This window comes from Gadus macrocephalus, chromosome 16 (genome assembly GCF_031168955.1).
Source record: "Gadus macrocephalus chromosome 16, ASM3116895v1".
Classification (NCBI taxonomy): domain Eukaryota; kingdom Metazoa; phylum Chordata; class Actinopteri; order Gadiformes; family Gadidae; genus Gadus; species Gadus macrocephalus.
Window position 1 is genome coordinate 2,233,080 of NC_082397.1, and position 12,002 is coordinate 2,245,081.

Sequence of the window (12,002 nt, forward strand, 5' to 3'; positions counted from 1 at the left end):
CACGATTCGATTCGATTAAATCCGAATCGGTTCCATCTGCTCCTAGATTGAATGATAATTTTCTTAAGTTGTAAGGAAATATTCTTTATAGGCTATCATCATTAATTCATCACTAAAATCATTAATTGTGACTAAAATCTTGTAGTTGTGACTGTTAATTAACATCCTTCGCAAGATTTTACATTCTATTCAACGTGATGGCCTGCCTAATTCAATATATTAATGAAATTATCTCCATGCAACACACTGCAAAATACATGTTTTTATTTTGTAGGCTACATTAATGACAATCCAGGCAACTATAAACAAAACTGCCTCCATCTTCCTAAAAGATATAAATATAACCATTGTAAAGATTATACCGTGTAAGATAAAATATTCAAGTATTATAAAACTCCTTAAATTCATGTTTTTTCAACATATTTACTAAAAAAAGAAAAAAAAAAAAAAATCGATCTCATGCCCTGTGAATCGATAGCGTGAAATTTAAACGAAATCGATCTAAAATCGATTAAAACGATTTTTTTACCCAGGCCTATTATTGAGGAGATAGGTTGTGGGGGACAAGGTGGTAGGACAAACGGTTTAAACTATACAGAGGTCAAGAAGAGTTGAATCAATGTCTCTTAAATTCTGTGGTCCACAATTCAGGACTATGTGTTGAACACCCTGCCTGAACTATCGTGTTTGCACGTCGTCATTTTATATTGCCTTTTGATTTCTCTTCCAGGGGATCTTCAAAGGATCCATTCTGAATTTGTGAAGACAGTGAAAATCTCAGTTATCAGAGGTCTCCTGGATGACCTTTTGCAGCAGAAAGTGTTCAGTACTCAGGACAAAGACTCTGTGATGGAGAAGGTGAAGATCAAAACGGACATGGCACGGTGTCTGATCGACATGGTTATCAGGAAAGGGGAGAAAGCAAGTCGGATAATGATTGATAGTATGAAGAAGAGGGACCCTGACTTATGCTCCACCCTGGGTCTGATCTCTTCTCCTGCTGGTGTGGGTGAGTTGTTACCATGAATGTACTTTTAAAAGAAACGGTCAGTACCAGCTTTGCTTTGACAAGAGGGGAGCTTCTTTGTCCTTTAATCCACTGGGATCCACTGATTCATTATCGTCCACTCGGGATTACATTTGGGTGGAATAAAACCTTACACTTGGAAGGTGTATGGTTGACATCGTAAGACTGACTGACGATCCTTTTTCATATCGTAGGACAAATATCCGATAAGACGGTGGTAAAGCCAAGGACACAAAACAAAGGTAAGGGTTTTGCTGTGATCCTTGGCTCCTCTGAGAACATATTACATATTTTCTTCAAAAAATGCTGATTTGAACGGAAACCTTTCATAGGCTTGTTAGAGGTTTGTAGGTTCGCCCTAGCCCAGCCTACTACAATTGGTGAATGACTTATTAAGCACCTTTGCTGTATGGTCTATGTACAGATAAATATAAATATTAATGCATAGCAGTACACACCTACCTACCTGTACTTACAACATTGGGCCAAATAGTAGGCCCCCAAACATATAGGCTACATTAAGAGCACAAACAACGGACAACGTTGGACCGAGCTGGCCCAAGACAGAACACCTCACCGACCGCATCTCACTTGAATTACTATATAACGAGAAACTGCTGATTCTTATGGAAAAGTGACCTTAATGTAGCATATTTTGATCAAACCAAGTCTAGCAAACAAACATCTTATTGAGGAGATAGGTTGTGGGGGACAAGGTGGTAGGACAAACGGTTTAAAATATACAGAGGTCAAGAAGAGTTGAATCAATGTCTCTTAAATTCTGTGGTCCACAATTCAGGACTATGTGTTGAACACCCTGCCTGAACTATCGTGTTTGCACGTCGTCATTTTATATTGCCTTTTGATTTCTCTTCCAGGGGAGCTTCAAAGGATCCATTCTGAATTTGTGAAGACAGTTAAAATCTCAGTTATCAGAGGTCTCCTGGATGACCTTTTGCAGCAGAAAGTGTTCAGTACTCAGGACAAAGACTCTGTGATGGAGAAGGTGAAGATCAAAACGGACATGGCACGGTGTCTGATCGACATGGTTATCAGGAAAGGGGAGAAAGCAAGTCGGATAATGATTGATAGTATGAAGAAGAGGGACCCTGACTTATGCTCCACCCTGGGTCTGATCTCTTCTCCTGCTGGTGTGGGTGAGTTGTTACCATGAATGTACTTTTAAAAGAAACGGTCAGTACCAGCTTTGCTTTGACAAGAGGGGAGCTTCTTTGTCCTTTAATCCACTGGGATACACTGATTCATTATCGTCCACTCGGGATTACATTTGGGTGGAATAAAACCTTACACTTGGAAGGTGTATGGTTGACATCGTAAGACTGACTGACGATCCTTTTTCATATCGTAGGACAAATATCCGATAAGACGGTGGTAAAGCCAAGGACACAAAACAAAGGTAAGGGTTTTGCTGTGATCCTTGGCTCCTCTGAGAACATATTACATATTTTCTTCTAAAAATGCTGATTTGAACGGAAACCTTTCATAGGCTTGTTAGAGGTTTGTAGGTTCGCCCTAGCCCAGCCTACTACAATTGGTGAATGACTTATTAAGCACCTTTGCTGTATGGTCTATGTACAGATAAATATAAATATTAATGCATAGCAGTACACACCTACCTACCTGTACTTACAACATTGGGCCAAATAGTAGGCCCCCAAACATATAGGCTACATTAAGAGCACAAACAACGGACAACGTTGGACCGAGCTGGCCCAAGACAGAACACCTCACCGACCGCATCTCACTTGAATTACTATATAACGAGAAACTGCTGATTCTTATGGAAAAGTGACCTTAATGTAGCATATTTTGATCAAACCAAGTCTAGCAAACAAACATCTTATTGAGGAGATAGGTTGTGGGGGACAAGGTGGTAGGACAAACGGTTTAAAATATACAGAGGTCAAGAAGAGTTGAATCAATGTCTCTTAAATTCTGTGGTCCACAATTCAGGACTATGTGTTGAACACCCTGCCTGAACTATCGTGTTTGCACGTCGTCATTTTATATTGCCTTTTGATTTCTCTTCCAGGGGAGCTTCAAAGGATCCATTCTGAATTTGTGAAGACAGTTAAAATCTCAGTTATCAGAGGTCTCCTGGATGACCTTTTGCAGCAGAAAGTGTTCAGTACTCAGGACAAAGACTCTGTGATGGAGAAGGTGAAGATCAAAACGGACATGGCACGGTGTCTGATCGACATGGTTATCAGGAAAGGGGAGAAAGCAAGTCGGATAATGATTGATAGTATGAAGAAGAGGGACCCTGACTTATGCTCCACCCTGGGTCTGATCTCTTCTCCTGCTGGTGTGGGTGAGTTGTTACCATGAATGTACTTTTAAAAGAAACGGTCAGTACCAGCTTTGCTTTGACAAGAGGGGAGCTTCTTTGTCCTTTAATCCACTGGGATACACTGATTCATTATCGTCCACTCGGGATTACATTTGGGTGGAATAAAACCTTACACTTGGAAGGTGTATGGTTGACATCGTAAGACTGACTGACGATCCTTTTTCATATCGTAGGACAAATATCCGATAAGACGGTGGTAAAGCCAAGGACACAAAACAAAGGTAAGGGTTTTGCTGTGATCCTTGGCTCCTCTGAGAACATATTACATATTTTCTTCTAAAAATGCTGATTTGAACGGAAACCTTTCATAGGCTTGTTAGAGGTTTGTAGGTTCGCCCTAGCCCAGCCTACTACAATTGGTGAATGACTTATTAAGCACCTTTGCTGTATGGTCTATGTACAGATAAATATAAATATTAATGCATAGCAGTACACACCTACCTACCTGTACTTACAACATTGGGCCAAATAGTAGGCCCCCAAACATATAGGCTACATTAAGAGCACAAACAACGGACAACGTTTGACCGAGCTGGCCCAAGACAGAACACCTCACCGACCGCATCTCACTTGAATTACTATATAACGAGAAACTGCTGATTCTTATGGAAAAGTGACCTTAATGTAGCATATTTTGATCAAACCAAGTCTAGCAAACAAACATCTTATTGAGGAGATATGTTGTGGGGGACAAGGTGGTAGGACAAACGGTTTAAAATATACAGAGGTCAAGAAGAGTTGAATCAATGTCTATTAAATTCTGTGGTCCACAATTCAGGACTATGTGTTGAACACCCTGCCTGAACTATCGTGTTTGCACGTCGTCATTTTATATTTTCTTTTGATTTCTCTTCCAGGGGATCTTCAAAGGATCCATTCTGAATTTGTGAAGACAGTTAAAATCTCAGTTATCAGAGGTCTCCTGGATGACCTTTTGCAGCAGAAAGTGTTCAGTACTCAGGACAAAGACTCTGTGATGGAGAAGGTGAAGATCAAAACGGACATGGCACGGTGTCTGATCGACATGGTTATCAGGAAAGGGGAGAAAGCAAGTCGGATAATGATTGATAGTATGAAGAAGAGGGACCCTGACTTATGCTCCACCCTGGGTCTGATCTCTTCTCCTGCTGGTGTGGGTGAGTTGTTACCATGAATGTACTTTTAAAAGAAACGGTCAGTACCAGCTTTGCTTTGACAAGAGGGGAGCTTCTTTGTCCTTTAATCCACTGGGATCCACTGATTCATTATCGTCCACTCGGGATTACATTTGGGTGGGATAAAACCTTACACTTGGAAGGTGTATGGTTGACATCGTAAGACTGACTGACGATCCTTTTTCATATCGTAGGACAAATATCCGATAAGACGGTGGTAAAGCCAAGGACACAAAACAAAGGTAAGGGTTTTGCTGTGATCCTTGGCTCCTCTGAGAACATATTACATATTTTCTTCTAAAAATGCTGATTTGAACGGAAACCTTTCATAGGCTTGTTAGAGGTTTGTAGGATCGCCCTAGCCCAGCCTACTACAATTTGTGTTTTACTTATTAAACAGATGGACGCACAAACGCAGGCCCGCCCGCATTCATTAATTCCTTTTACACATACACACACGCTCGCTCGCATTCATTCATTCTTTTTAACACTCACTCGCGGTAAAACAATGTTTTCTCACGATAAAATACTCATCAATCCTAAAAGTTATGGGCTTGTACAGTGCACAATGTCTGTGTCAAGAAAATATGTGTTTGCTGTATGGTGTTCGCAGATGCATTGATTTAAAAGTACAACTTATTACCGCTGTATCGGCTGTTCTCTCCCAAATAATTTTTCCAAGAATGTGTGGCTAGGTAGATGAGAGAAGCAAAGTGTGTGAGCGAGGTGCACAAGCAACATTATGCATGCGCCCTTAAAATAGCATCTGAACAACGCGCCACTGACTTTAAACCAGGTATTTCCTGGTTTGTGGCGTAGGTGATTTCTGAAACTGCAAAATAGCACCAGGGAACGTTTGCGCCAGAACACGCCTCCTCCTTTCTCCGAACCGCCCCTTGGGGCGCAAGATCATTCCCTAATTTACCGACGCGTGGCGCTGGAGCTAAAAGAACGCTCTGCACCAGCTGCAAACTTGCAACGACACATGCGCCAGTGAGAAAGTCAATTGCGCCGGATGCAAGGTAAGGCCCCTGGTATCTTCACGGTACGTCCACATCAAACACGTTAACGCCCAGTCGGCGTCAATACGACGTCGGTCCTCGACCACGACGGGGGCTTTAACGCGACTAAAGTCTGTGGTAACACGTAATATTTAGATTTGACACGTTAACATGTTAAGGTAGATAAACACACATTAAACGTCTCATATTGGGTTAACGTGTTAATAGGCGTCAAAGTCAACTGGTCGTCCCATTCTAATCTAATAGTTTTTTTTTAGAAACATTACAGCATTAAGCCAGCGATTTATCTCTCCTTCCTTTAATGTTTACTCATGGTCCGATGTTGCTAGTCTTATACATTCTCTAAATGGGTGGTTTCATAAGATATTAAGGTTTTTTAAGCTTCACCGCTCCCCGATGTGAATTTAAATTGGCTTATTCTAAACCCAAGCTCTTGTTTACTCGTTTCCTTTACGGTCAGTGTTGCCAGATTTGAGCTGGGTTTAAAAAAACTGGTGCGATTACTATAATAACGTCAATCAATACCAATATACGTGAGGTTGAGCTGACATTTTGTTTCAACCGAAGGGTTAGTGTTAATATTATTAGGGTTAGTATTAGGGGTGGGAGATGGACACCTATCCAATAGTAATAGTGGTGAGGGAGGTCCATCAGACCTGTCGCTCAAACCTCTGCACCAGTTGTTGAGATTTGATTCATGATGTACTCGTGTAGCTGGCTTGGACTGTACATCCTGTTCTTCAAGATGATTGATTGATTTGAAGTTGAAGTTCTACTTACATTTAAGATAATTTAATGCATTCCTATTTTGAGGCTGCTTTAATTTCAGCTCATGTATCAAACACACATTTGTGTGTGCGTGCGTGCGTGCGTGCGTGCGTGCGTGCGTGCGTGCGTGCGTGCGTGCGTGCGCGTGGCGTGCGTGTGTGCTGTTGATGGTGGTGCTGTGTTCTTTGGCTCATTGGTGTTAATGATAGGGTACCTTTCATAGGTTTTGTTCAGGTTTGTAGCCTCACCTTAATAATAATAATAATAATACATTTAATTTAGAGGCGCCTTTCAAGACACCCAAGGTAACCTTACAGAGCATATAGTCATCATTCAAAACTATGTAAAACAGACTAGGAATAAAAGGAAAACAGAGGTTAAACATGAAGAATAATAATAATTAATAACACTCAAAGACGCCTAAAGTGAAGGGGGGACCTCACACCCATTTCTAAAGTGGCAATATCTAGAATCCCTCAGATATTAACGGCCTAATATGTAGCATTTACGCATTAAATATACTACGTGATATATTCTGTCTGATTGTTTATTTGCATAATCCAAAATGTTTCCAACAATGTTCAACTCAGAGATGTCCATAGTTTACTTTACAGTAACGGTCCGTTGCGTTGCCGTCGGTCACATGTCGATGGGAGCAGGACTGGTTACCAAGGGCCCCATTGAGGGGAGGGACCTCAAAACCTGAGATTAAAAAGCAGGCCAAGTAGCCATCAGGGTTTCCCACAGCATTTTAGAGCCTATTCTTGTTCCAGGTGTTATTTTGAATAATTGTGTCCAAATAATATTTGAATGTAGCTCTAGGGCCCTATTTTAACGGTCTGAAACGCAAGTGGGAAGCGCAAAGCGCAAGTAGCTTTGTGGGCGGTTCTACGGCGCTATCGCTATTTTACAGGCGGATAAATTACACCTAGTTACCCGTAGGTGTGGTTTGGGCGTAACGTCCAACAAACCAATGAGAGTGCCAGCTCCCATCCCCTTTAAGAGCTATGAGCGCATTTGAATCGGACGAGTTGATATTTTGACAGAGCGTCTGCAGTCTCCGATGAGACAGATTTCAAACTTCAAATGGCTCAGTTTATTGCCAAATAATATGGCCTAATTCACACATGGAATAAGGGGTTTTCTTCCACAACTTCAGAAATACTGAGTCCTCAAATAAATTTCGGGTAAAGAAAATGTATATGATAAAACATATGATATGCGGTAACTGTGGTTTATTTAATGATATACGCAATACATTATAAACATTGTTTCTTATCAGTATTGTATGCTATCCTAATATGCATGTGTCCCCGCGGTAATAGACATTGCCATTCATTGTATTATGCGTTACGTGTTTAGTTTGCGTGTGTTTAAACAGAGCACACACGCGAGCTCGCATTCATTCATTCTTTTTAACACTCACTCACGGTAAAACAATGTTTTTCACGATCAAATGCTCATCAATCCTAAAAGTTATGGGCATGTAGGCCTACACGATGTCTCTGTCAAGAAAATATGTGTTTGCTGTACAGTGTTTGCAGATGCATTGATTTAAAAGTACAACTTATTACCGCTGCATCAGCTGTTCTTTCCCAAATAATTTACCAAGAATGTGCGGCTAGGTAGATGGGAGAAGCAAAGTGTATGCGCGAGGTGCACAAGCAATCCGTATGCATCGCATGCGCATGTATGCATGCGCCCTTAAAATAGCATCTGAACAACGCGCCACTGACTTTAAACCAGGTATTTCCTGGTCAGTAGCGCAATGGTATTCAGAAACGGCAAAATACCGTTTGCGCCAGAACACGCCTCCTCCTTCCGCCGAACCGCCCCTTGGGACGCATGATCAATCCCTAATTTACCGGCGAGTGGCGGTGGTGGGAAAAGAACGCTCTGCGCCAGTTGTAAACTAGCAACGACACATGCGCCAGTGACTAAGTCACTTGCGCCGGATGCAAGATAGGGCCCGTAGTCTATCATGCAAACAAGCCCATTCATTATTGTGCTTGGGTTGAACAATTAAATGAATAATCCATCTGCAATTTCTCTTGATGTGTCTTTCAGGACTTGTACAGAATCGTTCTAAACCTGTTAAGAAGAAGCTGTCATGCAGCGCACAGGGGAGCCGTCCTGGTGAGCTGTCCTCGTCTCCGCCACCCAAAAAGCCCAAAAGCGACGACACGCTGGGTGAGTTGAAGTCTCCTAGTTTTAGGAGTAATAAGTCGAACTGCATAACCCTCTATATCATAGTACTTCCCTCTCAAAATATATTCATTGAGACATAATTTATGAATACATACCGTAATTCCTTTTTTAAAATAGGTCAAAGGTGTGTGTGTGTGTGTGTGTGTGTGTGTGTGTGTGTGTGTGTGTGTGTGTGTGTGTGTGTGTGTGTGTGTGTGTGTGTGTGTGTGTGTGTGTGTGTGTGTGTCAGTGTTTCTGCTAGAAGAAATTGGTGCCGGTCATGTGACCGGGAAGGTTTCATTTTACCGGTCAAATTGGAAAAAAACGGTCGGATATTTGTCGTGTTTATTGCACTTAAAAAAATTGATAGGCAGGCTATATAAAGAAGAAGTGTGTGATCCTATTTTGATTCGCCATGGTTGTTAAATACCGGTGCTCCGCAAAGCTTGCCGCCGGCTTTCGTTATCTTGCCGCCGTTTAGTTCATAAACCTACGGTAGTCTATAGGGGAGCGTGTCTATGTTCCCCGAGTCCTTCCCGAGGACCCTTTTTGGGGAAAAGCAGGGAACATAGGACCCTTTTTTTTAAAAAGGGTCCTATGTTCCCTGCTTTTCCCCAAAAAGGGTCCTATGTTCCCCGATATGTATGTGACCGGGAAACATAGGACCCTTTTTTTAAAAAGGGTTCTATGTTCCCCGGTCTGTTACTTTTTCCACCATTACTGCCAAATTCCGGCCGAGATAACTACCATTGCATGTCTTTACCTTTTGTGGAAGAGGGAGAGACGTCGGAGAACCTGACGCAGTATATTCATACGCCGGTAAACAAACCCCGAGAAGCCCAATCCCTACGAGAGCTCCCCGCGTTACGGCCATCCGGAGGCGCACAGAGCTTTTGGCCGTAATATTATTATACATTTATATTATATCATATATAAAGAGCTCCGGGAGTCGCAAACGGCAACAATCACTTTCTCCTCCATGCTGCAGTTCACCCCGGACTGCACTGCACTGAGTTGGCCGGTTGAACGCTGATTGGCTGTTACGTGAGACATGTCACTCTGTTGAACGCCGATTGGCTGTCATTACGCGAATGCCGCGTCAAAGTTTAAATATTTTTAAAAATGTATAGATTGCGGGGAACATAGGACCCTTTTCTGGGAAAAGGGTCCTATGTTCCCCGCTTTTCCCAAAAAGGGTCCTATGCTCCCCGGTATGTATGGCTACAGGGGAACATAGGACCCTTTTTGGGGAAAACTGGGAACATAGGACCTGCTCAATTTTGTTCTGCTCAATGGTTGATCTCCTCGTGACTGAATGTTTGTATACAGCGCGCATGCTGTATGAGCGCAGGGTTGATGCGCTCCACACACAGAACCAGCGCCTTGAACATTAAGCATAAAACGAAACCGGATCGTTTTCGTCCGTTTCGGCTCCGTGTGGACGGGGCCTTATTTCCAATCGGTCATTCTGACCGGAGACATTTAGAATTTTCGGTCCTCCTCATTTTTTTCCAGTCAAAGTCTGGTAATTACCGGACAACGGGAACTCTGGTGTGTGTGTGTGTGTGTGTGTGTGTGTGTGTGTGTGTGTGTGTGTGTGTGTGTGTGTGTGTGTGTGTGTGTGTGTGTGTGTGTGTGTGTGTGTGTGTGTGTAAAACAAAACAGCATCTAGAATTCCGCACGCAGACAGTAGCGTGGAAGGCAATCTTCAATCAGCCTCCCACTTTCAAATTGTTTCTCAAGTAGTCAGATTCAAGGAAAAGAATGAAAGGTATCACTTCACACGTTTCTTTGATGTGCTGTGTTCTTTGGATCATTGCTGTTGCTGGACAACAGGTGTACATCATCTATGACATCCGCCTTCTCTTCAGCAGAGCAGAACACAGGCTAGGAAAATAAGTGCTGTTGTGAAGTGATGCCGAATACCAATCCTTTGTTAGCAGCTGAGCCTTGGAAGGTGTTGCAATTAAATAATTAAGATAAATTTACGTTAACAACTAGCTAGTAAGTTACAATAGTTGCTATGTAAAGTTATTGCATAGAAACTATTTGCCATTGCTAGTTCTTAATGTTGATAAAAGCCTAATATGTAACATTTATGCATTGAAATAACTAAAAACACCTCGACTTATGTTATGTATTTTGATGTTGTGTACTTATGTTATCCGAATTGTTTCCAAAAATGTTCAAACCAAGAGAAACTGATAGTTTTATTCACCCTAAAGGTCTGTTACATTTGGTTGCATATTGGGATGCACTTCTGAACAGCGATTTGAACCCATTAGGAACCTTTTGAAACGTGAGATGTCTCCAGTTGAATTGGATTTTAGCTAGGTTATGTTAAGGGCAGGGCACTTTGTAATAAGCCTATTGTATAGAAGTATTGACCAAACGATGGCTCAATAGAGAGGATTTGCTGCTGTCCTACCCTCTCCTGGGCAGGTAGGCCTAAACATCACAAGACACACGGGACTCATACCGGTGATTACCGTCACATCACTGTAGTCGCTGTAATGGGTATGGTAATGTTATGAAGTTACAACAACGTTCAACATGCTCAAAGTTATTTTTAGTATGATTGTTTGACCACTGGGCTACCACACAGCGCTGGGCTACCACACAGCGCTGGGCTACCACACGTTGCAATGTTTTGATTACAAAACCATAGCGGCAGAAATGACATACAATATCTTTAATGTTAATATCGCACTCAATTCTTTATATATTTTAAGTTTGCATGCACTTTGAGTAGAAACTTAGTCAGAAACGTTCCCAGTGTATTTATCAGATGAATGAATAACCATGGTGTCCATTTTACAGACACAAACCGAGGTCAGGCTCTGTCCGATAAGCAGCTCATGCAGGTGGCCGTAACGCTGGGACAGGAGTGGGGGCGGGTGGGCGTCCACTTGGACCTCAGTATCACAGATCTGGACGACATCAAGGAAGGGGAAAAAGATGTGACCATGCAAAAAGTGAAGATGTTGGTGCTGTGGCAGCGCCGAACACCAGGAGAGGCCACAGCACAGGACCTGCTGAGAGGTCTGGAGGGCCTGAAGGACCTACCTGTCGAGACCCGTCAGTTATTGAGAGGTAACGCACTTCACCCCCAGTCTGCAGATCGCGTCGTTCATTTTGAGTTTTTCGCCTAATAAAAAAATCATGAAATATTTTTTGCGAAGACTACACATACATTTAGAATCTAGTGGATTTTTGACTGATTTAGCCTGTGTATTATCCAGTTTTAATCAAATACAATCAGGTACCTTAGTGGTAGTTCACCTTGCCACTAATCTCCCTGGTCACGAGTGGTATAAAATGGAGGTACTAATATTACAATTTTTTCCACACACAGTCTTTATGCATCCATAGTATTAAACTACATTCACATTTATTTTCTGTGCTTGAATATATATTTTCATACATGAATATAGATGCTTTTGATAACATGACGGTGTGCTGTGGAATCGCAA

General features: G+C 42.1%; 2 protein-coding genes across 2 annotated transcripts in view; both read left to right on the forward strand.

The window, feature by feature from the left end:
- Positions 1 to 12,002, forward strand: part of LOC132475106 (uncharacterized) — a 444,510-nt gene that overhangs the window by 201,315 nt on the left and 231,193 nt on the right. The window contains exon 20 of the mRNA XM_060076081.1: positions 8,410 to 8,532. Coding sequence (XP_059932064.1) covers positions 8,410 to 8,532 — 123 coding nt within the window. The remainder of the gene's footprint in view (positions 1 to 8,409; positions 8,533 to 12,002) is intronic.
- The window catches only part of LOC132475117 (caspase a-like), a 30,668-nt gene continuing 29,857 nt past the window's right edge, over positions 11,192 to 12,002 (forward strand). The window contains exon 1 of the mRNA XM_060076109.1: positions 11,192 to 11,622. Coding sequence (XP_059932092.1) covers positions 11,322 to 11,622 — 301 coding nt within the window. The 5' untranslated portion in view covers positions 11,192 to 11,321. The remainder of the gene's footprint in view (positions 11,623 to 12,002) is intronic.